At 38.9% G+C, this 26,826-nt stretch overlaps 1 protein-coding gene across 3 annotated transcripts in view; it reads right to left on the bottom strand.

Annotated features, from left to right (window-relative positions):
* ITGA9 (integrin subunit alpha 9) overlaps positions 1–26,826 on the bottom strand; it is a 5,160,704-nt gene that overhangs the window by 2,814,100 nt on the left and 2,319,778 nt on the right. For all 3 annotated transcript variants that reach the window (XM_044065011.1, XM_044065010.1, XM_044065009.1), the window contains exon 16: positions 6,468–6,617. In XM_044065011.1, coding sequence (XP_043920946.1) covers positions 6,468–6,617 — 150 coding nt within the window. The remainder of the gene's footprint in view (positions 1–6,467; positions 6,618–26,826) is intronic.

The following is a 26,826-nucleotide window of genomic DNA, read 5'->3' as shown; positions in this document are numbered from 1 at the left end:
AAATGTAATTTGATAGTCTGTTCCGTGCATCGGCTACTCTGTCAGAGAACCAGTTAGTACACTTCTCATTCCTATAGAATCTTCTACATAGGTTGTCTGATGATTCTCTAGTACTTTTTGATAACCCCAAACATTCCCAGAGGTAGTTGTATCTAAATGCCCTATACACCTGAATAAAATCTCTTAGATATCTGTCAGAGACACTGTACAAGTTCAGATAGTTTAGTCTTTCATAATAACTTAAATTTTCACATCCATTGTTGCCCTTGGTATATTTCCACTGCACTCTTTCCAGTTTACTCATGCTTGTTTTCTTATAGGGTTTCCATATTGTTATTCCATACTCAAGATTGGGTATAATGTAACTAACAAACAATGACTTCATCATTTTTTATTTCCTAGACTCTATAAATCTTTTTATATAACCTATAGTTCTAGAACTATCATTAACCAATGGGTTGATATGATTAGAAAAACTCATAGCTGAATCTACCCGTACGCCCAGGTCCTTAAATGCATCTACAGTTTCAATCACTATGTGCTGTATTAAATATTCACCTTTCAGTTTATGTCTTCCAAATCTCATATGCTTAGTTTTTGATGTATTTATCAGAATATTATTCTCCTGTGCCCAAATGATCAAATTATTCAAGTTATTTTGCAGACATGCCTTATCTGTAACACATGTAATCAATTTGCCCAATTTCAGGTTGTCTGCATATAGAACACCTCAGATGAAAAAGTTAGGTCTGAAAGATACAATCTAAACAAATAAGGGCCTAGGACAGAGCCTTGTGGGACACCCTGACTATGACCAAGGATTTTGCCTGTCCAGTTTTTGTATTATACTTGCCATGTCCTGTTTGTAAGCCATGCAGCTATCCATCTTTTCAGGACTACATGAATACCTAGTTTACTAATTTATTAATCACTGTAGTGTATGACACTGTGAAATGCTGAAGTTAAATCTATATAAATGACATCACAGCACAATATTGTTATTATATTATTATAGAACATCATGTTATAGGTGGTTGATCTATTTTCAATATATGCATACTGATACATGGTTTCAAGTCTCAACCTATCCATTTCTAACAATAATTTATCCAATATTACCTTCTCCATTATTTTTCCACAACATGCAAGTAGACTTAAGGGTCTATATGACTCTGGGTTTGTCCTGCTCCCCTTTCCCTTAAAGACAGGCTTAATTAGCCCATGTCTCCAATCTTGTCAATGGTTATATAACTTACCATTCCATATCATGAAGTATAGAATATTTTAAGAAACTTTTCTCAGCCTCTTACTGTGGCATCTTATATATAAATATTTCACATGTACATAGAACTTTATGTATTATATGTATGACTGTATTCTATTTTATGTACATCTTAGCTTGCATTTTGTGTATATATATATATATATATATATATATATATATATATATATATATTTTTTTTTTTTTTTGGAACTCACCCCATCTGCATTGCATCTTACCATTATGTTGTGAAGTTTGCTATGTACTCATCTTGTATATAATATGGACGAATGGGTGTGCCTTCTTTGAAGGTTTGGCATCGGGCTGGCAACTCAGCACCGTAAAAAATCCACTGCCAATCATTAGTAGACTGGAGTTCCGCTGTGGCGACCCCCTAACCTGGAAAAGCCGAAAGATATTAGTTACTGTTACTTGAAAGACTTTGATGTATTTTCTGCTCTTTGATCATTTTGGTCATGGCTGAAAAGGGTCAATAGACAAGTCTGAGTACCCAGTAAATACATAAGTAAGTAATAAACCAGCATTTTAAAATCTATATAGCTGAAATTTAGGCAAATGTTCTACTGCATGTTGATCAAAACTTGTAATATATTTAGAAGTTGGCTCTGAAAAATGTCTTTCAGCATGTGCAAACAGTCCCATGAATAGATTCATAGGTTTGTAGGTGTTTTCTAGGCTAACAACCACGACCCTTGTGGTTATTAGCCTAGTAAACACCTATGAACCTAGAAGGGCCTTTTTATGCCTAGCCATGCATCCCAAATCTCTGACAATTTGTGATACCCTTGATAAGTATAAGCATGGGCCTGGGAGATGAACCATTTACAGATTATGTATTTGCACTGGAGACATATGTGCCAAACCGGGGATGAATTTCTAGTTTCCCATCCAGTTGTCCAAATTGCACTTGAATTGGGTTAGGGAGGAACTCTGCTTCACATGGATGGGGAACCTGTTCCATAGATGAGGTAGTCTCTGGGATACATACCTATCTCTCCAGCAGGTCCTAGTTATATCGCAGGCAAGGTTTGAGACTTTAGAACGGGTAATTCTGGTACTGTTTGTTTTGTGGATATGCAAGAGGTCCATCAGAGTGGGGTCTGACAATGCCCTTTATGCCAGGCATAGATCTCCCCTCAAAAGCCTGTAGGAGAGAGAATACAGGGATATGGACTTGAGGTGGTCTGCATAGGACATATTACTTATGGCCTCTATTCTTTTAATAAGGAACCTCTGTGGACATTCCAGTTGTTGGATATGCCTGGTTAGGTACATACCAAAGGGGGCATTTTGCTCAATGATAGGTCTGAGGAATGCTGAACACAGTGGATCAATGACATCCTTGGACTTAGATGCCATACATTTGTTTATAAGATGTGCAACATTGAATGATTTCCTTACCACTGTAAACACATGATTATCAAAGGCTAGATTACTATTTATGTGTGTCCCTAAGTCCCTGACTAATGGGTCAACTCTAAGGGTTGTGTTGTCAATATGATAGTTACCAGGGATGGATGACATCACAAAGGATACTATTATGCATTTATTGGCATTTAGTTTTAGTCCATGGCTCTGACACCAGTTGTTTGTCTGTGTCAGCCCCTCCTGGAGAACATTTGTTTCAATGTAAGATTCTATGACAGCTACTAATTTGCAATCATCTGCAAATTCACTCAGCCAGAAACCACTGACATTGGCCTTGACTTCTGAGAAGTAAATGCCAAAAAGGAGCGGCCCAAGGACTGATCCCTGAGGGACTCCACTTCTGACTGGACTCTCTGTACAGGTGGACTCCCCAATTTTAACTTCCTGGATCCTGTCTGTGAGCCAGTTGACTATCCACCGGGTGACATATGGGTTTGTACCTAACCTCCTGAGTTTGTCAACAATGCTCAAGTTGGGTATTGTGTCAAATGCCTTTGCCAGGTCAAGGTAGGCAGTGTGAATGATTTTGCCCTCATCCATTGCTTTGGTGACCTTCTCAAAGACGTCCACCAGGTTGCGAAGGGTGTTCTGCCCATGATGAAACTAAACTGGGTTGTTTCCAGTGTCTGGAGTTTTACTGTTTACTATATCTCTATTGATTATCTCCATGATAATTCTTTCCATAGCTTTATATATAAGACTAGTGAGACTTATGAGTCTGTAATTTCCAGGTATGTAGATGGCCCACCTTTGTGCAGAGGGATGACTATTGCCTTTCTTCATTCATGAGGCACAAACCTGTTTGGAAGTTACAGTTAAATAGTAATTCTAGAGGCCCTGGTAGGTCATGTTTCATGGTATTTAGAAGGCATCCTGGGATATTATCTGGGCCCATTGATGCAGTGTTCTTGGTCTTAGAGAGAGCATTAAGGACCTGTTCCCTAGTGAGGGGGAGTTATATTTGATATTTCCTGAGGGAAGGTTGAGGGGGAGATAGCTGTGCAACACTTTATATTAGTTAGATACTTAAAGATTATATTTAAAGGTACAAAAGCACTTTTCTTTTCACACAAAAATATGTTTACCTGCATTTTTTGCATGCAAACACCTTTTTCCTGTGAAAAGTGCATTTTGTAGCCTTTACAAAATATTAAGTTTTAAAGATTGCTTCCAAACCTGGAAGACTAAATGTAGTGAGCCATGTTCACAGCATTAATATTCATGGGACAGCTGGGGGTGGTTATGTCACTCTGGGTCCCAGCATTTATTATATGGGATTAGCATAAGCTAAGTAAGTGTACATTAGTTATGTAATTGTGAAATTGTTAAATTAGCAGTTTGACAAAAAGCAAACCATTTTAAGTGTGCTGCATCCAGTATCTTCTTGGACTAAAACTGGTGTACAATGTGGTCAGTTTTACTAGAGCCTTGCTAAACTGCAGTTCCCAACACTACCTCAAACTCAAACTCTATACCTTGCATCTGTGTAACTTAAATAATTTACATTTTAGGAGCTGGTGGTTTAGCATCAGTCTCTAGAAAATTCTCATCAAGAGCAGACTGAAGGAAAACATTGCTAAAGATCAGAGCTGCCCATGTGTCAGGAGTTGAAGATATCTCCTACTGGGTGAAGAATGTTTTCTGCAACTCTACTTAAAATGATCTTGTATGGTTAAACACTCAATCTAAATGATGGATCTTCAGGAAGAGGGGACCTGATGAGTGGCAACCCTCGTCACTCTCATCTATAATATACCCAGTCACTAAAGAAATTTGGTCAGAGTACACTGGTTCATAATTGCCTTCTTCTTCTGAATCAGGGATCTTGGACAAATCTGTATGTCAAGAACATGGATACGTTAATTACACTGCAATACTTGAACAAGTACTCTCATGTTTGGCAAGCAAATCACTGAATTTTATCCTTGTAACTGCAGATAATTTAAGAAAAACTGCTGTGGTGGGGCTGCGCTAGCGTTGTCACCTAACAGTAGGACGCTGCCTGGTTCGATTCTCAGCTAGAGCGTCTTCTGCATGGAGACATGCGTGAATGGGCATACCTTCGTTGAAGGTTGTGTGTCAGGGCTGGCAACTCGGCATGTAAAAATCCACTGCCAATCATTAAGTTCTGCTGTGGTGACCCCTAATCGGGAAAAGCCAAAAGACACAAACAAACTGCAGATAATTTAAGGATAGTCAAAAAAAAAAACATCTTAAAATATTGGAAGATTTACAATCTCTATGAAGTGAGAGCTGTCACAATCTGAATATCAGAGTTGATATACTGAACGGTCAAATTCTAACATCAGCAAAAGTGTGGTGAAAGGCCGGGCCATGTTTCAGAACTATGGATTTGACTACAAAGAAAAACAATCTGTAATTTGTTTTGTTTTGTAGAAGCCTTAAAATTAATTGTGTGAAAGGTTAGCAAATGTGTACGGCCTCCATAGGATTTGTAAAACACCTAGGACTCCTAGCATTGCCACTTTTATTAAATGTCTACCAAGAGACGCACAAAAGCACACTCTGAATGCATTATAGAAGCCAAAAGGAAAAGCTGTAAAACCAAATCACGTTATTATGGCAGGCCCCATGACACCCACTTTGGGGTATAGGAGCCTAAAAATATTTAGATGCAATTATAATGATTCTGATGCATTTATACAGAACAGAAGATCAAGAAATAATAAAAAGTATATACTTTTCTAGTTCCAAGGTGGATTTTTTTCTTTCAATAGAGGTGAAGAAATAGTGGTAAAACAGTACTAAATTTTATCCAAATGGAAGTTTTACATGTAATACTGAAAGAATTATATATGTACTGAAATGTGCTTGTAAGTTGTTTGATACTGGAGAGACTGGTTGATCATTTAAGACACATTTCCAGGAACCTATTAGAGACATTATCCATTGGGTGCACATTTTGAGGAATTTTGTGGAAATAAGCCAGACTGTTTAATGGGGTGTATGTTAGAAAAAGTTAATTTATTTGTAGGGGAATGTGTTAATATTAAAACCAAGTTATTGCAGAAAGAAACATAATTTATTTTAAAGTATAACAGTTTAGAACCATTTGGTCTTAACAAAGAATGTAATTGGAAATATGTAATTTAACAATTATTTGTTAATTACATAACAGAGTTATACTGAGTATTTGAATGGTTTTATGTTAAATGTTTTTTACTCTTGGAAGGCTTCTGCCCAAGGCACTGAGTCTTTTAATTAATTGCATTTGTTCCTAGTTCGTGGTTGGGTGTTGTTTGATAATCTTTTTCATTTTGGTGGCTTTTATTATAATATTACAAAAAATGCCTATATGATTTCCTTTAGCAACGGTGTTTATGATGTAGTTATAGCATTAACATATGCAAAATGAATATGTGCTATAGGTGAGTTGTACATCAGTCTTTTTTTATCTGACCCTTCTGCCATTCAGCTTTCTGATCTACCTCAGATTGCATGGTCTTTGCATAACACATGCTGCTTAGTGTTCTGTGTAAAAGATATATACGGATTCTTTAGATTAATTAAAGAGTACATCAGTTAACTCAGACTCCAACTCCTTCAACACCTTATAAGGGCATTGTCAAACTGATCTATAGTGTTACTTCTCTCAAATGCTACCATAAAGATCCAAATTTGGGTACGAGTGTAACCAAGTATTTCGGCACTGGCTGCAGTGATCACTTCAGAACTTAATGTACTTTACTGATCTTTTATGCCACTTTCTTGGCTACTCTCTTTACACATCACTCACTTGATTCCGCTGAGCAATATTTTCTCCTTTATGCCACCGAAGGATTGGCTGTAGTGCAGGCAACTCCTTATCAGTCTCTGGAACTATATGCTGACGTAGGCTGTAGGCTGCTTCAAAAACAATTGGTGATATCACGTCTTTGACATATTGCTGCAGTCAAACAAAAAGAGCAGTATTAATGCTTTTACAGAGAAAAGCATGAAAAATGCAACCAGAGATACATGCCATATGCACTTAGTAGGAATGATTGAAGCTGGTCTGCACTCTGGGTCCAAAGACCTCACTACAAATAAACTCTGTGCAACTAAGTTTACAAAACAGGTCCATTTTTTTAACTAGTGGCTCGGTGTGTACATATTTTAGGATATATTTTACAACAAAAGGGTGTCAATAAAGGTGTCTTCCCATACCTGTGTAATATGTCAGTTGGCTCATAGTAACACACAAACCACCAGCTTCAAAATGTCATGTTCTGTACTACTGGTGAACACATTCATATATGGAAACCAGAACATCCAAAAGCATATATGTAGTCATGAAATTCTAAAAAATAAAAACCAGCACAGAAATGGGAACACACATCTAATGAAAGCAATTTCTTTTACTACAGCCAGGAAAAGTAGTGAACACTTTTGCCTTTACAAACTACTTCCTCAGACTTCTCTGCAGTTTCTTATGTTAAGATGTCGGCACTCCTGCTCACCACCTTCAGAGTATCAATCAGGAAACTCTTGTCTTAGTAACTATAAGATTTAAGAACGGAAACATTTTCTAGGCCAACCCAAAGCATATTTTTACAGACCTATCATTCAATCTCAGTTTAAACAACTCAGCCCTGTACTGCTCCCTGTTTATAAATCGCTTCATGCTTGGTTTTACATCTGGAAGTTTTTACACCTTCCACAACAAAGCATAGGCTGATCACTTGCTCGAAGGCAGGCAGAAGAATAATGTAAGATTATCAGAAATGAGATTTCCTGATGGGTATGATAGAAGGTAATTTTGACTTACTTAGAACATTTTACCCCAGTTTTAAACATTTCAAATTCAAAACCAAGAGAATGCCAATTAACAGGTGGTGATCAGTATTCCATGGAACTTCAAATATGAAGCAAAAGAAAGGTCTGAGGAAGATTTATTTTTCCTGAGGACAAAAATACTCACCATTGTTACTGGCTCTTGCTTTCTTTGTTAACTTTTATGAAAGTTACTAAAGCAATCAAATGGGCCGTATCTGGTGCCTTCTTGGAAAGTATTTATTTAACTGGGAAGGCCATCTGGCCCATAGTACCTTTTAAACAATGACATGGGATCAAGCCACTAAAACAAATCAAAGAAGATTACAATTAAATCATCTTTCAGGAGCAAAAGTGATGTACGTAACATAATGATAGATATAAACTGGCAATTCCATTGCCATCAGCTTGAGTACTAACGCTGGCAGGATGTATTGAGCTTTGCATCAAAATATTTCCCAAGCTACAAAACTCACTCCATTCATACAGAATGTTATACAATTTAGGACCATTCTCTACATCTGTTTAAGTTTTCACAAGGTGGAGTAATGGTTCACCACAATGAACAACTAAATAAATAAAGATACCAAGGAAAAGATGATTTCCAAGATGACTGCACACTGTGTAACAGCTTAATTTCAGCTCTCCCATTGTGAAAAATGAAATTCAGAAAAAAGAGCCAGTAAACTCGTATTTTGGGTAAATTTCGGTAACTGGCTAGTAACTGCACTGCCTGAATGTCAGCAAAAAAAAATTCAGGGAACCTGAAAGAAAAATCAATCACAAAAGGTGAGAAAAAACACTAACTGGGAAGAATTCTGCGGCTGTTCAGCAAAAAGCAGCGTGAGCTCCAGCTTTGGTCCAAGACATGACTACCAGTAACCAAGAGGAAAAAATATGTCAAATGTGCTCAGAGTTTATTAAAATAAATGATACACTGATGGAGTATATCAACCCAAATAACAAAAGGCTGGAAAAATGAAAGAGCTTTAAAAATATATTCAGATGTGGTGATAAAACTGGAAAAATCAAAAGTTGAAATGAAGAAAAGGCTGGCTGAATATGAGACTGCTCAAGAACAGATGTTTAAAAACTAAAAGAATTAGAGGACAGTGCACATAGGGAAAACCTGAGATTTTCTGTTGTACAAGAGAATCGGGAAGGAACAAACGGGTCTACATTAAATCATCGAACTCTTAGAAAAGCGAACGATGATTTATCGACCCCATGTAAGAGAAAGCTTACAAACTCAAGCACTTAGAACAGCAATTGTTTTGGGTCTACTTCATTTGGTCAACTTACATTTGGTTGTAAATGATTCTCATTCCAGGGTCGCACTGCAGTGGGGCAGGGGCTATATTTCATTTTCAACTAAATGAAATTTGACCAAATGAGCTTTCAGTGAAGTCTGCTGCCTGAAATCATTTGACCAAATGAATGGGACCCATATATATATATATATATATATATATATATATATATATATATAAACATATATGTATCATACCTCTCAACAATATCCAATTCCATGGTATTTACCAGTTTTGAAGGCAAAATAATGGGGTGCAACGAATTTACGCATGGCCCCTTTAATTCACTTTTTTTTTTTTTTGGATTACAACTTTAAATTTATATCTGACATCACCACGCATCACCAGCCTACAGGGCATACGTGATGACATCAGCTACTGTAATTGCCCATTCTCTGTCAGAGATTTAGTTTGAACTGTTTTGGAGGGAATGTGCTTTGTGCACAGTTTGCACTTTAGCTTGCAGAGTTCGGCAGTCCGCCCACATGGTCTCAGCCTCCAGGAGGTAAGAAAAGAAGAACTGCATATTAAGTTCATTCAAATTCCTCTGGCTGTGTTGGGTGTAATATTTTGCTGCTGGGCCACTTGCTCCCTCTCCATTCAGAACAAACAATGCATTATTTCATCTGCTGCAAGGTGTGTGTGTGAATGAACCTGCTGCTGCGGTGTGTGATATTTTGCTGGGCGCTTTCTCACGATTACTTATCCTGCAGTGCTGCCTGAAACTGTAGTTATTTAATTTATCCTGCTGCTGCAATGCTCCATTTGTCCGGTCACGGTGTGTGTGTACTTTATATTTGTTGAAAGTCTTTGGGGCTGCTTCATTCTGAACAAACTATTTAATTGCTGCATGCAGCGAGGTGTGCCGTTTGAACAATGTGTAAAGTGCAAGTCTTTGCTGGGCTACTGCATTCAGAATGAGACTCTATCTGATTCCTGCTGCCTAAAACTGTGTATTTATTTAATTGTTTTGTTTGTGTAGAAGTTCACAGTAGAACTATTATTTATTCTGCTGCCAAGAGTCTGGTGTGTGTGTGTATTTTATAGTCCATTTGAACAGACTGTCTCACTCTGGATTATTTACCCTGCTGCTGCAGTGTTCCATTTGTAAAGTCCGGTCTTTTTATTTTATATTTATTACTTAATTTTCCTGCTACAATGCTCCATTTGTAAAGTCCGGTCCAGTGTATGCTGAGCCACTGGCTCTGGATTATTTATCTTGCTGCAATGTTCCGTTTGCTGCAAGGTGTGCCGGTTTGAACAAACTGTGTGTAGACTGTAGAATGAATATTTATTCTGCTGCCAAGTACGGTGGGTGTGTGCATTCAGACTGCATGCTGGGCCATTCTCTCTAGATTACTTATCCTGCTAGTTTTTGCTTTATCTATCCTGCTGCAATGCTCTGTCTATGAAGTCTGGTGTGTATTTATGGCTGTTTTTGTGTAAGTCAGTGTGTGTTTATTGCTGATTTATCCTGATAGTTATTGCTTTGCAGACAGAGCATTGCAGAAGGATAAATAAAGCAATAAATAGGATAACTCATCAATAAATACACACCGGACTTTACAGATGGAGCATTGTAGCAGGATAAATAAAGTCTAGTGTATGTTTATTGCTGCTGCAAGGTGTGCTGGTTTGAACAAACTGTTTTTTGTACAAGTCTATGCTGGGCCATGACACTGCAAGAGTGTGTGTGTGTGTGTGTGTGTGTGTGTGTGTGTGTGTGTGTGTGTGTGTGTGTGTGTGTGTGTTTGTACCTCTCAACTGTCCAGACTTTTGCAGAATGTCCAGATGTTTTGCTTATAATTTTGGTCTATTCCTCATAAAATTTGTGTTTTTTTGACAAATCACTATAATGATTTGAGGACTGAAGGTACTAAATAATGACATATGTTTGTGTTTCAGACTTCTAATCCTTCAAAAAATATATGTTAACACAAACTCTGTTACTCTAGCAACTTCTTAAGTTTATAACAGCAATATTTAAAATCTGTCCTTATTTTTGGGTCTTTGTCCCCCCATTTTGTCAGACATTGTCCAGATTTCTTGCAATAAGAGGTTGAGAAGTATGATTGCCATCAACATCCCATACCCCACAATACCAGGTAATTTATTTCACCCCAGCCTGCAGTATGTTCCACTAATCTTTTTTAATGTCTGTTAACATTCCTGTTCCAAACATTCCTGTTCCCCGTTTACTTCAATAGTTGTAGTTTTGGACTTGTTTAAGGTATAGGTATACAGTTGTAGTAGAGCTTGGTTCTGTGAATGGGTAGGGTGTGTTGTAATATCAGGTTACCTTAGCCTCACTTTCAGTCTGTTTCAGTATAGCCACAGAAGAGATATTTCTGAGGATTTTTTTTTTGTTATTTTTTATATTTGTTGGTGTTTTTGTAGTACTATGTTTTACCTGTGTTTTGTAATAATAGCATACTATCTGTTTTCTACTATTTTTCCTTTGATTTGTGTGTGTAAAATGCCCCAGTTCGGTATAACTGGTGGTAAGGGTGAGTCATACCCTGTACCTTGGATACAAGGAGCAAAAGCCTAAGTTCTCTACCTATACCACCACCCCTTGTGATTCAAGGTGTTATGTTTGGCTCATACGTTTGGTCTGTTCCTCTTACAATTTCTGGTTTTCTGGCAAATGAGTAAGAACTGAATTCACTAAATAATTGTAGGCACCTAAGTTTCAGTCTTCCTATCTGGAAATGCATGGTAATACAAAATACTTTATTCTAGCAACTTTTCTAAGATTACACAAGAAATGTTTAAAATGTGTCCCTGGTTTTCGGCCTTTGTCACCCCCCCCCCCAATAAATGTTGGCTTTTTCCAGATTTCTTGTGTTGCATAGTTCTTCAGGGGAGAGAAGCTTAGTGCATCTTATACCAAGTCTGCATGTGCTAGTAGTAGCACAACAGGTCGAATACTTACTTTTGATGCAGAAGGCTGTGGGTTCTACTCCCACAATATGTAGATGGATTGCTGATATTGTACTGTGTACTTTTAAAGGGGGGGGGGTGCTGCAGTCCTGAGAATGTCCTCTTTGGCGGAGATACCCAGTATAACTATGAACCTGTTATCAGTTTGCCAACCATGCCGTGTTGTAATATTACTAGCTTAGTTGGCTTAAATGTTGGCTTTTTCCAGATTTCTTGTGCTGCATAGTTCTTCAGGGGAGAGAAGCTTAGTGCATCTTATACCAAGTCTGCATGTGCTAGTAGTAGCACAACAGGTCGAATACTTACTTTTGATGCAGAAGGCTGTGGGTTCTACTCCCACAATATGTAGATGGATTGCTGATATTGTACTGTGTAATTTTAAAGGGGGGGGGGGTGCTGCAGTCCTGAGAATGTCCTCTTTGGCGGAGATACCCAGTATAACTATGAACCTGTTATCAGTTTGCCAACCATGCCGTGTTGTAATATTACTAGCTTAGGATTTATTTAAATGTAACATAGGCAATTTATTTCTCAAGGGCAACAGGCACTTTGTTTGTAGATGAAACAATGAAATATAAAGTTGTTTGTTAGCAGCAACCTATTTTATTAGTTACAAATCTCTTTAATGTGAAATTATTTAGATGACTTTTACGTCTGCAGAGATTGTGCATATTTTATAATGGAAATGTTCTGAATTGAGCAGTTTTGTCATTATTGGTTCACGCATTTTGTTTTATTGCTTATTGGAAAATTTTTCAAAACAGTAAATTTAAAACACACTCTGCTCTAACAAGTGTGCTGTATTATACAAGATATATAATTTAATACAACTAAGAAGGTGTATCTAAGAACACACACACATGCATGTTTCATGAGTAAGGGACCTATGATTTGAAAACAGCTCAAAGGAAATCATTACCCGCCACTGGCCAAATGCATTTTCTTTGAATGTGGGTTTCAATGCTGTTTCAATGAATATGAGTTTCAAGGGCAGAGAAGTTTTAATGCTAAGTCCATTTTCATTGTGGGACTGTATTGCTTTGTTTAGCAGATGTCTATTAGTGTTTGTGTTATAAAATGTAAAATAAAAGTTTTAAATGAAATCCTAATCATTGTAGAAGTAAAGCAGTATGCACATTACAGTGTTTATTGTAAATGGGGCAAAATAGCCAAGTAATGGGACTTTGGAATGGCTGCGGGGGGAGGGCTGTGTATAGGGGCCCCATTCAACCATGATTTTCTAAGGAGGAAGGGCAGCAAACTCAAAGACAGGCCCCAGTGGCATAAACTCTAGCTATGCCACTAATCAATAGGTCATGGAGAATTACTTTTGGAGGTCCTAGCAAACTATAATATTCTTTTGCTAAGATTAGAGTATTGCCTGCCATTAAATGCCCTACTTTTACCACAAAATCCACATATTGCCAGTCCCCAAAAACAAAATCCTAAGGTTCATCATCTTCTCTCTTCCCAGTGAACATCATCGCTACACATTTAAGAAAATTGTTACCATTTACTACAGGGTCTGGGGACATGTTTTGGTTGTCTGTTTTTCAGTTTGCATTTGAAATTTGGTTTCCCACAATTCCATTGGAGTGGGTGGAGTTACATAATTATGCATGCAAATTGTATGTTAATCAGCGTACAGATTTGTACCTATTTTTCATGGGCCTTTGTCCAGATTTTTGATGTTTCCAGGTTGACAGGTATGATATGTATGTGTATGTGTGTGTGTGTGTGTGTGTGTGTGTATATATATATATGGATTCACTTCAGAACACTGAAATATCAAAACACTGAAACCAAAATCTGGAAACTTCATAAAGTCAAAAACTCAAAACACTGAAACTCAAAACACTGAAAACACACATCAGACATATACTGAGTTTAAACAAGATAAATCATGTTACTTTCCACTAAGAATAAAGGAGGGGGGCAAGACCCCTGCACCCCCCATGTAGGCAGCTGTGCCCCCCACACCTCCTGCTATTTAAATATATCAACTCCAAGACTGCACTTTCACCCATTTGTTAAATGGGTTGGTCCAACTGAGCTAAAAGCCCATTTTCAGTGGATATCCCAGGAGAAAAGCTCCAAATACTTATACAATCATATAAATAAAGTAAAAATAAAACAGGGATACAATCAAGTAATGGAAATATATAACAATTTACCAATTTGAGAAATCCAAAAGAAACAAATAATAAACATACTCGTAGTAAATACAATAGGCCAACAAATGAGGAATGACTTTTACATGTTGTTATTACATGAGGAAAAGGGGGTAAAGCTGTTTAAGCAATTAACCCCCTAGAAGTGGTTAGATGGCAGAAGTAGTACAGAAGGAAATAAGGAGAGTAGAAGGAAGAGGTGAGGGTTTATGTAGGGTCCTGACAAGGGCATAGCCAAGATTTAGACAATTTTTAACTTTGTTAATGAAACTATTGGAGTATATAATGCTTCCTGTAATGAGTGTGAGCTTGTTCCAATTATGAGATATTGAACATCTGTATAATACTTTCTCAACAGTTATATTGGGTTTATATTTTTGAAGAAGGAGTTAGTCTGTATTATGGAAGAGCCATGTACGGGTATAGTAAGATGCAAGATTTGCTAGGGAGGGACAGGCTGAAAGTTTGTTGAGTATGAATAGGAAATGAGTTATGTGGAGTTGTGGAAGTTGAAGCTAATTGGGGAATTTGAGCCACTGTAGATTCTTCAGTGCTAAGCGGTGGTGTTCGGTATGTGGTAGATTTGCACCAAATTTTGCAATTTTATTGTATGCCTGTTGAAGCTTAGAAATTAAGGAAGACTGAAGGTTTGTAAGGATGGAGGCAGCACAGAGAAGGCTAGAAAGTAAGCTTGACGGAAGGACAGTTTAGAGTCCAGAATTGGGAATTTTTAGTCCTATAGAGTATGCCCAGTTTTTGTGTTTGTTTTTTTGATAGATTGATGGACATGGAGGTTAAGTTTTAACTGATCATCTATAATCATTCCAAGTAGCTTTGTGTGGGATTCAACATTAATGCTGGTTTTATTTAAGTAAGACATGGTAAAGGTGGGTTTGACATGTGACAGTGATTTTGGGAGAAATAGTAAAAGTTTGGTATTTTTGGAATTTAAAATAAGTTGAATGTCAGTGAGCCATCTTTCAACAGAGAAAAGTTTTGGGTAAGCGTGTGAAGTTGAGAGATACTTTCAGAAGAGAGGATGAGTGTAGAATCATCAGCATACTAAATGAGAGTGGTGTGAAAGCAAGATGTACATAGGTTGTTAGTGAAGATGCTGAATAGAAGAGGTCCAAGGATTGAGACTTGGGGAACACTATGAATGGGTAGGAAGAGGGAGTAGAAGGAATGCCATCTGACAGATGGCATTTTGTTTGAGAGATAGCTGGAGAACCATTTAAGAGTGGAAGTTGAGAGATTAATGTTAGGTCAACTAGTTTATGGAATAGGATACAGTGTCAAAGGTTTTAGACAGGTCTAAGAATAGGCTTGAGACAAGCTTATTATTACCATGGGCTGCAGCTACAGTATGAGTGAAGGATAAAAGAGCTGTAGTAGTCCTACTATGGTTTGGATGGAAACCATGATGGGTGGGTGTCAGAAGGTTTTTTAAGTTAAGAACATTAAGAAGCTGATCCAAGACTTTTGTGAGGTAAAGAGTACCACTATGGGTCTAAAGTTAAATGGATCAGTGCATTTGCCTCCTTTGTGTAGGGGTCTTACAATGAAAGATTTCTGAATGTCAGGTGCAGTGGCTTTGTGAACTGATCTATGTTAAGTACTGAAAATGGGTAGGCTATAGAGCTTGCTGCAAGTCTGAGAAAGAGGGGGGTAGATTATCAGGAGAAGGTGAGCCTGGTTTAAGTTTATGGAGGAGAGATTTAATATATGTGGTGGGTATTGGTTTAGGACAGAACAGGGTTTGATTAGAAGTTGTTTGGGAGGGATAGCAGTGCTGAAGTTCTGGTCAGTGATAGTAAGTCTGTGGATATCATCAGTAAAGTAATCGTTTAGGAGGGAGGCAGTGTCCTGTGATGAATTGTTAGGCTAAGGATTAGGTGTTTGAGGGGCACCAGGGTAACAGATAGTGTTGATAGTTCTCCAGACATTTTTGGGATTAGAGTAATAGCTAGTTTGTCCCTTGTGGTCAAAACTTTTCTTTTCAAAGGATACTTTGGGCAGGGGAGTTTCCAGTTAGTGGTTTTGAGTCAATATTAATATGTCCTAGTACTATAGTTTCATAGGGTAGGTTTTGTGACATCCATGAAAGAATGTTTTCAAGAACAGGGATGCTTTTGCCAGGTGGAATATAGATGGAAGCTATGGCAATGGTTTGTGGGTATTTGTATGACAGTCTAGTATTAGAAGTTTGGCAAGGTGAAAATCAGGTAGATGGGGGATAAGGGGAAGAGGTTCAATTGCTCAGAGTACAGTATGGCTGCATCACCTCCTTTTTTAAGAGTCTATCATAGGTGTAATTATTGGGAGTAAAATGTCACTATGTGAGATATGGGGTTTAAGCCAGATTTCAGACAAGGTTAAGATATGTAGAGTATAATGGGAAATGCATGTGTGAAATTCAGTGGTTCTGTTTAGCAGACTTTGAAAGTTTACAAATAATATGGATATGACTGTACGGGAGGGGGAGGAGGAGCTGATGACAAGGGTATACAGGAGAAGGATGCTGTTTGAATAGAAGTGAATAGTTTTGTGGAAGGATCTGGGTTAGGGTGCATATCACCAGCTAGGAGAAGAATTCTAGCAAATAAGGTAAGTGTGGGAGTGTAGGAGCTGTAGATGTTGTATTTTGGTTTGAATCTGGGAGAGAGAGAGGGGGTGAGAGAAAAAGCCTTAGAATTAAACAGTAAGAGGAGATAAATAGAGAGGGAGAAATTGAGGAAGACAGGGTGAAGGTGAGGTCTTTGGATACTTGGGAGAGAGCTGGTGGTGGTTTTACATAAGAGAGGTTGGTGTGACAGGAAGTCAGGTAGGAAAGGAGAAGTAAACAGAGGTTGTCAGGATGTTGTGAAGTATGAAGGGAAGAGAAGGATAGGGAAAAGGGGAGATAATATGAGACAGGAGGGAGGTAGAATAAGAAGGGGGAAGTGTCAGAGAGGGGAAGAATTGGGTGGAGCAGGAAGAGGGAGTGTAGCAGTAGAGTGACTGAGTGGGGGAGAATTGGTTGAAGTTGATGTCATAGTAGAGGGATGGAATATGAGACTTATATTAGATTAATGGGCACAGTAGGTTGATGATTGGTTGAGTAGGGGCTGGGGTCAAGTGGATAGAGTATATCTAAGGTGATTGGGGTGGGTGGGAATGTGGGTAGGGTAGAAAAGGAAAGTGAGCCCGAGTGTAGTGAGGGTGAACGGAGCAGGCTGAGACAGAAAAGACAGAGATGGCTACAAGAAAAACAATCAGTGGAGTGGGCTAAAATGTAAGGTAAACCAGGTGAAATACTTTGACTTTGCACGTGTGAAAGAAGACGGGGGCATGCAAATAAATTAGCGGTGAACTGCAGAAATATAATTATGATAGCTGAGAGGAGAGTGGAAGGCATGGGAGAGGTAGTGAAGACAGAGGAAGGTATAGAGAAGAGGTACAGTTCGGTGGAGCAGGGCAGCCAAACAGCTACAGATATTTACAGGGAGATAAGTAAATACATTACACATACAGTACAAATGTTATTTTAAATTCCTTTCAGGACTACTGCATTTAGTAGGAGGTCTAACAGCACTTCATCTATGCATTGGTAGGGCTTGTGGTCTGGACAGATTAGAGAGAGGGTTATGTGGGAATAGTAAAGAAATTAACTTCCAGAAGAGAAAAGGAAATGCAGTAGTAGAGAGACAACAGAAAGAAATATGTGTATGCGTGTGTGATATATATATATATATATATATATACACATACACACATCTATACACACACACACACACACACACACACACACACACACACACACACACAGATATACATATATACACACGTATGTATATATACACACGTATGCATATATAGGTGGCCGCGGTGGTGCAGTGGTTAGTGTTGTCACCTCACAGAAAGAGGTTCTCTGCTTCGATTCTTGGTTTGGGTGCCTTCTGTGCAGAGTCTCCCTCCACCCTGTGGTTCTGTGGGTTCCTTCGTGTGCTTCAGTTTCCTCCCATAATCCAAAGAAATAGAGCAGTTGGATTGGACACACTAAATTGGCTGGAGGTACATGTGCGAGTGAGTGGTACAGATGAAGTGCCATGGCAGGGCTGGCCTCCTGGTGGTGTAAACCTTGGCTCGAGATGATTGTCACTGTTGAAGTGACACCCTGACCCCATGTGCAAAATGGGAAAAAGGGGTTGAGGATGGATATATGTATATATATATATATATATATATATATATATATATATATATATATATATATCAATATCTATATCTATATATACATATATATATATATATATATATATATGTATATATACACACACACACACATATATATATATATATATATATATATATATATACATACATTCTCACACATACATACAAACCCAATTTTATAGGTTCATAGATAGGAACTAGGCTATTGGCCCTAGGTCCTATATAAGACTAGCCAAAAAGGTACCCTGGCTTTTGCCACCCAAGAAGATTATTTTCCTGTACCCCTGTTGAGCAGAGCCACAGAAGTGATCCCAGGGGTGAATTTCCTATCTCCCATCCAATCATCAAGATTTTTCTTGAAGAGTGCTATTGAGGAACATTGATTCATATAGATAGGTAGTTTGTTCCAGAGTATGGGAAGTCTCTGGGACAGGAATCCATCCCTCCAGCATGTTCTGTTTATTGTGGTGACAAGGTTTAGGTCCCTAGAGAGTGTAGCTCAGAGGGATTGAGGTTTCTTTAAGTGAAGCATGTCCAACAGCTCTGGGTTTGACAAAGCTTTGTATGTTAGGCAAGGATCACCTCTGAGTAGGCGATATGCGATGGAATAAAGCTGGAAAGTTTTTGAGATGGTCTGCGTAGGGCATCTGTTTGAGGCTGGCAATCCTCTTTGTGAGGTATTTCTGCGGCCATTCTGGTTGTTGCAGAGGTCTTGTGAGGTACATACCAAAAGGGGTGTTGTACTCTATAATGGGTCTAATGAGTGATGAGTAGAGGGGAACAATGACCTCTTTTTTCCTGGATGAGAAACCTTTTGTGATGAGGTGTGCCACATAGAAGGATTTCCTGACTTCTTTGGCGATAAGATTATCAAAGGAGAGACTACTGTCCACCTGTGTCACAAGGTCTCTTATCACACTTTTGGTGTTAAGTAGACTACTGCCTATGTGGGATTTCATGGGTACAGAGTTTTTACCAAAAGGGATGACAATGCACTTTTTGGCATTGAGCTTGAGGCCATGGCTTTAACACCAGGCATCTGTCTCAGTGAGGCCCTTCTGTAGGATGTCCAGATCGTTAGGAGTTTCGATTATGGCTCCTAGTTTGCAGTCATCTGCGAACTTTGTTAGTCAAAGACCTTTTGTATTAGACTGTACTTCTGAGAAGTAGATACAAACAGGAGAGGACCCTGGACTGACCCCAGTGGTACTCCAATTGTCACTGGTCTGAAGTCGGATTTGGAATCTGCTACTTTCACAGTGTGGGTTCTGTCAGTGAGGCATCTTGTGACATAGGGATTTATACCTAGTTTAGTGAGTTTATCTATAATTACATGGTAATTATATGGTGTCAAAAGCCTTGGCAAGATCTAGATAGGCTGTGTGAACCACCTTACCCTCATCTATGGCTTTGGTGACCGCTTCAAAAAAGTCTATCAGATTTAGCAGACATGATCTGCCTTTTACAAATCTGAACTGGGTGGGGACCAGAGTTTGGAGATTACCAGTGTCAATGTTTATAAGTTCCATGATGATACGTTCAATAGCCTTGCAGACCAGTCTGGTCAGGCTAATGGGGTGGTAGTTTCCAGGGTCCATGATGGCTCCCCCTTTGTGTAGTGGGGTAGCAGTCACTGTGTGCCATTCAGTGGGCAGAAAGCATAAGGTGAGGCTATGATTGAACATGGTACTTAGGTGGGGTGCCAGTTCCTTCTGTAGTTTGTGTAGAATGCAGCCTGGGATGTTGTCAGGTCCCATGGATGCTGTGTTCTTGGCTTTGGAGAGTTGTGTTTTTTTACCTGTGCAGCCGTGATTAGAGGAACTTTGTATTTTTTCGGTATATAGATGGGCCCTTTAGGGGGGGGGGTAAAGTTAGCACTGAACCTTTCTGCCAGGATGTTGGCAATATCAATTGCTTCTGTATATTTAGTGCCATTGTGCTGTAACTTAGAGAAGATCTGAGTGTTGCCATTGAGATTCTTGACATAGCTATAGAATGCTTTGTGGTTGTCTTTAGAATCAGTGGCGATTTTGTTTTCGTAACTACCTTTTGTCACTGTCTTAAGAAGCGTGAAGTTGGCTTTGGAGAAATTTTTTACAGTGGTTTCCCTAATGGGGGGTGGGATATGGATGTCTAGGGTGATTAGCTTGTGGTCGGATCTGACCAACAAGGAACTGACCTCTGGTGTGGAACACTGGTAGCCCATGTTGGTAATGACCAGTTCTAGGATATTGCTGCCCCTGGTGGGGGTGTGGATAAATTGATCCAAGGCATTGGAATTTATGAATTCCAAAAAACGTTGAGCAAAAGAGTTGGCACATGAGTAGTTTTCCCAGTTAATGGTGGTGTAGTTGAAATCGCCCATTATTAGGGTGTTAGGTTGTACCCTAATATTTTTCAGTGCATCAAGAAATGAGGAGTGGAAATCCTGGGGCATGGTGGGGGATCTGTAGCAAGCTAAAATTTGGATTGCGGTCTTACCCAGAGTTAGTTGCACTTGGATCATCTCAGATGCATTATGCTGAGCAACTAGCCTGGAGGTGTGGATATCCTTAATGAATATGGACACTCTTCCACCTTTAGTGTTTCGGTCCAGGTTAGGTGGCCGAAAGGTGTGATATGAATTATAGTCTGGAAATGCAGGGGTGCTCTCTGGAGCCTTGAACCAGGTCTCTGTATATATATATATATATATATATATATATATATATATATATATATACATATATATCTACATATATATCTACATATATCTATATATCTACATCTATATATCTACATATATCTACATCTATACCTATCTCTCACTATATATATATATATATATATATATATATATATATATATATATACTGGTCTACTACCGGAGATCGAAATTACACTATTTCGAAATCCAGTAATAGATGCCCACTAATGCGAAAGTGCACTTCACCGAAAGTTTAGGGCTTAGGTTAAGGATAGTGGATAGCTAGTAGGGCTATCCAATATCCTTAAGCCAAGCCCTAACCCTAAGGTCCATGACTACCGCACCACAGTGGAGGAAATTCTAAGTCCTCCACAGTGCAGTAGTCATTTTTATTTATTTATTTATTTTATTTTACATTTGTTGACCGGGATAGTCCGACTGGATACATGTCCATTTTCAGTGGAGGCCCGGGGAGAAAAGCTCCACAGAGAAAAAAATACAACTTTAATTACATACAGATAATATACAGTTACAGGGATAATATTTTTTTTTTTTTTTTTTTTTTTTGGTTTAGATACATTTGTCAGCAGAGTGATTTAAATACAACTCAAAATGCAATAATATTTCTATAAGTTGTTACAGGATCCTTACTGTTATAGTATGCAGTCAAGCCGGGAGGAGCTTGATTTCTATAGAAACCAGAGGAGGTAGAATGCTAAAGACGTTGGTTGATAATTATTTGAGACTTTGAAAAGGAAGAGTAGGATCAAGTAGGTACAGGGGAGTGGGTATAGTATGGGACAAGGAGAGTTAATCAGGGTTAATACATGGGCAAAGCCAGTGAGACTTAAAAAATTGTTTAAGATTATTTTTGAATTGACAAAGGGAGGTGGGAAGTCTTAGGTTATTAGGGAGGGAATTCCAAACCTTCCCTATGGAATTGGCAAAGAGAGCTTCACCACCCAAGTTGTTGGCTTTGATGGTTTGAACCAGAAATCTATTTGAGGAGCGAAGACAGCTAAGATTGGAGTAGGGAATCAGTATTTCACTCAGTGAAGGGTTTTTTTCAGGTTGTTTGATTATTTTAAATGCTTCAGTGAGTTGGTTCATTTTAAGAAGATTGGGTAGTTCAAGCCAGTCAAGTTTCCTTAGATTGTGACAATGATGAGTTCTATGGGGAGCACTTATTACAAATCTGGCAATGTGATTATAGGCAACAGAGAGTTTCTTGATCTCATTTTTATTGAGGAAGGAAAGGACAGGAGAGGCATACAGTAAGGTAGAGAGGAGATGTGTGTGCAATAGTGAGTTTGGCAGTAGGGGTTAGGAAGTTTTTGATTCTATACAAGGATCCGAGTTTCTTATTTACTGTCTTTATGGTTTGACTGATATGGATATCAAATCTAAGCTTATTATCAATAGTGACCCCTAAAAGTTTAGTGTTGGTATCAGGCTCAATTTTGGTACCATTTGTAGATTGGACGAAGAAGGTATTGTTATTAGATAGTGGAGAAAGTTGAACTGGTGGAGGCACTGAGGAGGGAAGAAATATTAGTAATTTGGTTTTTATTGGATTTAGGATGAGTTTCCGTGCTGCGAGCCATTTTTCTACTGCAGTAAAGGAGTGTTGGGTGACTACTTGTAGATCAGAGAGAGAGACTGCAGAGCAAATCAGGGTGGAGTCATCTGCATATTGGATACAGGTGGCTTTAGGGATAACAGTGTGGAGTTCATTTATGAATACAGAAAAGAGGAGGGGACCTAGTATGGAGCCCTGAGGAACTCCTATGGTATTAGGCAGCAGGTGAGATAGCTTATTTTGCCATTGGACTGCTTGTTGTCTGCCAGAGAGGTAAGCCTTGAACCAGCTGAGAGCTGGATTATCAAGGTGTAAGGTTTCTAGGGTGTGGAGCAGAATCTCGTGATTGACCATGTCAAAAGCTTTTGACAGATCAAGAAAGAGTGCAGAAGTTATTTTTTTGCTGTTACGGTTTTTATTTACTGAGTCCGTAAAGGAAAGTAGGGCGGTGGTCGTACTATGGTGGGGTCTGAAACCATGTTGAGTATGGGACAGAAGATTATTTAGGTTAAGATAGTGAAGTAACTGTTTATGAACGCATCTTTCCAGAATTTTGGCTATTGGAGACAAAATTGCTATGGGTCTATAGTTAGATGGTTCAGTGGAGGAGCCACCCTTGTGAAGTGGAATAACATAGGATATTTTCCATATGGCCGGGATGGTGGCCTCTGTTATTGTTCGGTTAATAAGAATTGAGATGGGGTAGGCTATAACGTCTGCTGCTATTTGCAGGTATTCAGCTGGGAGTCAATCGGCAGAGAGGGTGGTTGGTTTGAGTTTCTTCAATAAGGCTCTAATGTAAGAGGTGGATGTTGGCTGAAGATTAAAGGAGAAGGATGATTCCTCAGAGACAGCAAATAAGGGGGAAGAAGTTAGTTGATTGGCTAGTGACTGAATGGTCTCTGTGAAGAAGGAGTTAAAGGTATTTGCTACTTCTTCTGGATTTTTACCAATAAGTTTCTCTGGGGTGGGTGTAGACGATTTCCCTGAGTGGAGGAGATTATTTAAGCCTGCCCAGAACTTCTTTGGATTATTCTGGTGTTTATCTTGGAGGTGACAAAAATAGTTCTTTTTGTCCAGGGTACTGTCTCTTTTCGTTTCATTTCTAAGCTGCTGGAACTTAATGCGATCCTGATGTGTCTTAGTAACTCGCCATTTGTCCCAGGCCTTCTCTCTAAGTTTAATTTTAGATTTGGTTTCTGTAGTTAGCCAGGGTGCTATCCGTGTCTTGGTCATGGACCTATGTCCTCCACTGTGGTGCAGTAGTCACAGACCTTAGGGTTAGGGCTTGGGTTAAGGGTAGTGGATACCTAGTAGGGTTATCCACTATCCTTAACCCAAGCCCTAACCCTAAGGTCCATGACTACCGTACCACAGTAGGGGACATTGCCCATTCGTTCTAGTGGTGTTCGCGAAAGTGCACTTTCGGTGAAGTGCACTTTCGCATTAGTGGCCATCTACTACTGACTTTCAAAATAGTGTAATTTCGATCTCTGGTATAAATATATATATATATATATATATATATATATACATACATACATACATACATACATACACACACACACCTATATATATATATATATATATATATATATATATATATATATATATATATATATTATATACACACACACACACACGTACACACACATTATATATGTATCCATATATTGTACACCAGTACTGACCAAAGAGATTAATTTTGTAAAATTATATTTGATCCATCATGCTAAACTTGATCCTCTTAATGTGGTTTTAATTAGTGTTTTGTTAGGGATGAAAATCAAAAAACACGTAGGAGTAAACCAAAATAAAGTGGCAGTCAATAAACAAAGTTCAAGTGGGTTAAAATCAGGAAATTTAATCTTGTGTAAGTTAAAGAATACTGTTTCTTCAGACTTAAAAAAACTCTTAAGTATTCAACTGCAGTACCACCTTTATAATTCTTATAAGAAAAGCACAGTCCGGGTCTGAACTGTCTGCAAACAGCTAAAGTTACCTTTGAGTATGTGTCTACCTGTTTGAGCCAATATTCATTTTCCCCTGGACAGCACTTTGCTTACACACACACACACACACACACACACACAGACACAGACACAGACACACACAGACACACACAGACACACACACACACACAGACACACACAGACACACACAGACACACACACACACACACACACAGACACACACAGACACACACAGACACACACACACACACACACACACACACACACACACACACACACAGACACACACAGACACACACAGACACACACAGACACACACAGACACACACAGACACACACACACAGACACACACACACAGACACACACACACAGACACACACACACAGACACACACACACACACACACAGACACACACAGACACACACACACACACACACACACACACACACACACACCTTCCACTTTCTCTCTTATTCCCTTCTGTTAGCAAATAGTATTCATAACTGATCAATACTGTGTGTTTGTTAATTTAAACTGAGACCACAGTAGCCTACTGATACAAGGTTATCCTGTTTTTCCACCTGAGAAATGGTTAAGAAATGACTTACAGTTTTAGAGCAGTCATTGGTCAATTGTGATTGTTTCTTAAACACAAACTTGTCTTTGCTTTGGCTCATTAGCAGCAGTACAAAGAACTGCCTGCTCACACCCTTGTTCTCCCCTCCCCCTTCCCTGTTTATTACCTTAAGACAATCCCAAAGTTAATAAATATTACCTGTGGCAGGCACCATTTTTAAAACTACAACCACCCTTGTCACTATCATATGTTCATTTATCAGTTAACGCTGTTAACTGATTGTTTCCAGCCCCCTTATAATAGCAACTAACAGGGTCTCTACCTGCTTCGCTCCCCAGTGGTCCCACCTTTATTACACTCACAAACCCCTCCCATCTTTCCAATAGCCAACCACAGCGCTAACCCAACACTACCTCCTCCATCTTCCCACTACTATCACACCTCCTCAACTAACATGTACAAGCATACCTTACCTACGTTCACTGCTTGCACTGTCCTTGCATAGCTTACATCCCACCAAAGCTCCATCATTCCCCCACTCAACCACTACCACTGTACTACTACTCACACCACCACTCATGTCTCACCCTCACTCAGCTCCCCTCCCACCAACTCAAGAACCATCCCTATGCACCCCCCACATATTCTACCAACTATATTACTCAAACATAAAGCATCCCTACAGCTTAACATAGTAACCCTCCCACCATACCTATTACCCACAGAGCACAATCATAAAGTTTCCCTTATAAACAAACACATTCAAAAACTGAGAAAACTAATAACCTCATGCATATCAAAACTAGCCCTAAGTGGAGACATCCACCCCAACCCTGGCCCTACCATCTCCAACCCCAATCCTCATAATCAGACTAGAAACCACAACATCTCCCATATTACAGCCAATAGAAAGCCAAGTGACTTCCTTCTACTAAGCCTAAATATTAGAAGTATATCCAGCAAAGTCCATGAACTCCATGCCACCATAGACTTGTACTCCCCAGATATTGTCATCCTGACAGAAACCTGGCTAAAACCTCACATTACCAGTGATCAAATACTCCCTACAGGTTACGGCATACTAAGAGTAGACCAACTAAACAAGAAAGGAGGCGGTATAGCTATAATATTTAAACAGCATCTAAACATCCAGATCTTAAAATCATCAGCTCCACAAATAGGCAATGAAGAAATAATATATACCAACCTCAAAATAAACCAAAACAAAACCATCAACATAATTGGATGCTACTTCCCACCTGACCAGAACATCCCTCCACTAGAAAACCTCCTCAGCTAGTCTACCCACCATCTCCCCCAAGAAACTATAATTTTAGGTGATTTCAATATTGACTGGCAATCCTGTTCTGAAAACCATCCAACCCATCATGTAAACCTTCATGGCTTCACCCAACTAGTCCAGTCGCCAACCAGGATAAATAAAAACTCCAGCAAGCACACTACCCTGGATTGAATACTAGTCAGTAAGAGCCCCAAGTCATACATAACAGGCTGCTTATCAGATAGCCTCAGTGATCACTCCCCAACATTCCTACTCAAAAAATACCTATACCAAGCTAAACCTGTCATCTACTGTCAAATACGTAAAAAACTAAACTTTAACCTACTCACATTCATCTCATCCCTCAAAGAATGTAACTGGCATCCTCTAAAGTACCTCAGTCTTGATGATGCAATTGAATTTTTTAATACTACCTTCCTGAGCATCCCTAATTACCATGCCCCCATAAGACTTTCCAGAACCAAAGCACAACCCTCCCCATGGCTACAGAAAACCACTAAGTCAGAAATGAAAAACAGGGATAAAGCCTGGGAGCACTGACACAAAACCAAAACCCCATCAACTAGACATAAATTCCTAGAACT

This window comes from Protopterus annectens, chromosome 3.part0 (assembly GCF_019279795.1).
Source record: "Protopterus annectens isolate FY-2018-M chromosome 3.part0, PAN1.0, whole genome shotgun sequence".
NCBI lineage: Eukaryota > Metazoa > Chordata > Ceratodontiformes > Protopteridae > Protopterus > Protopterus annectens.
Note: the sequence above shows the minus strand (reverse complement) of the source record. Positions and strands in the feature narration are given on the sequence as shown.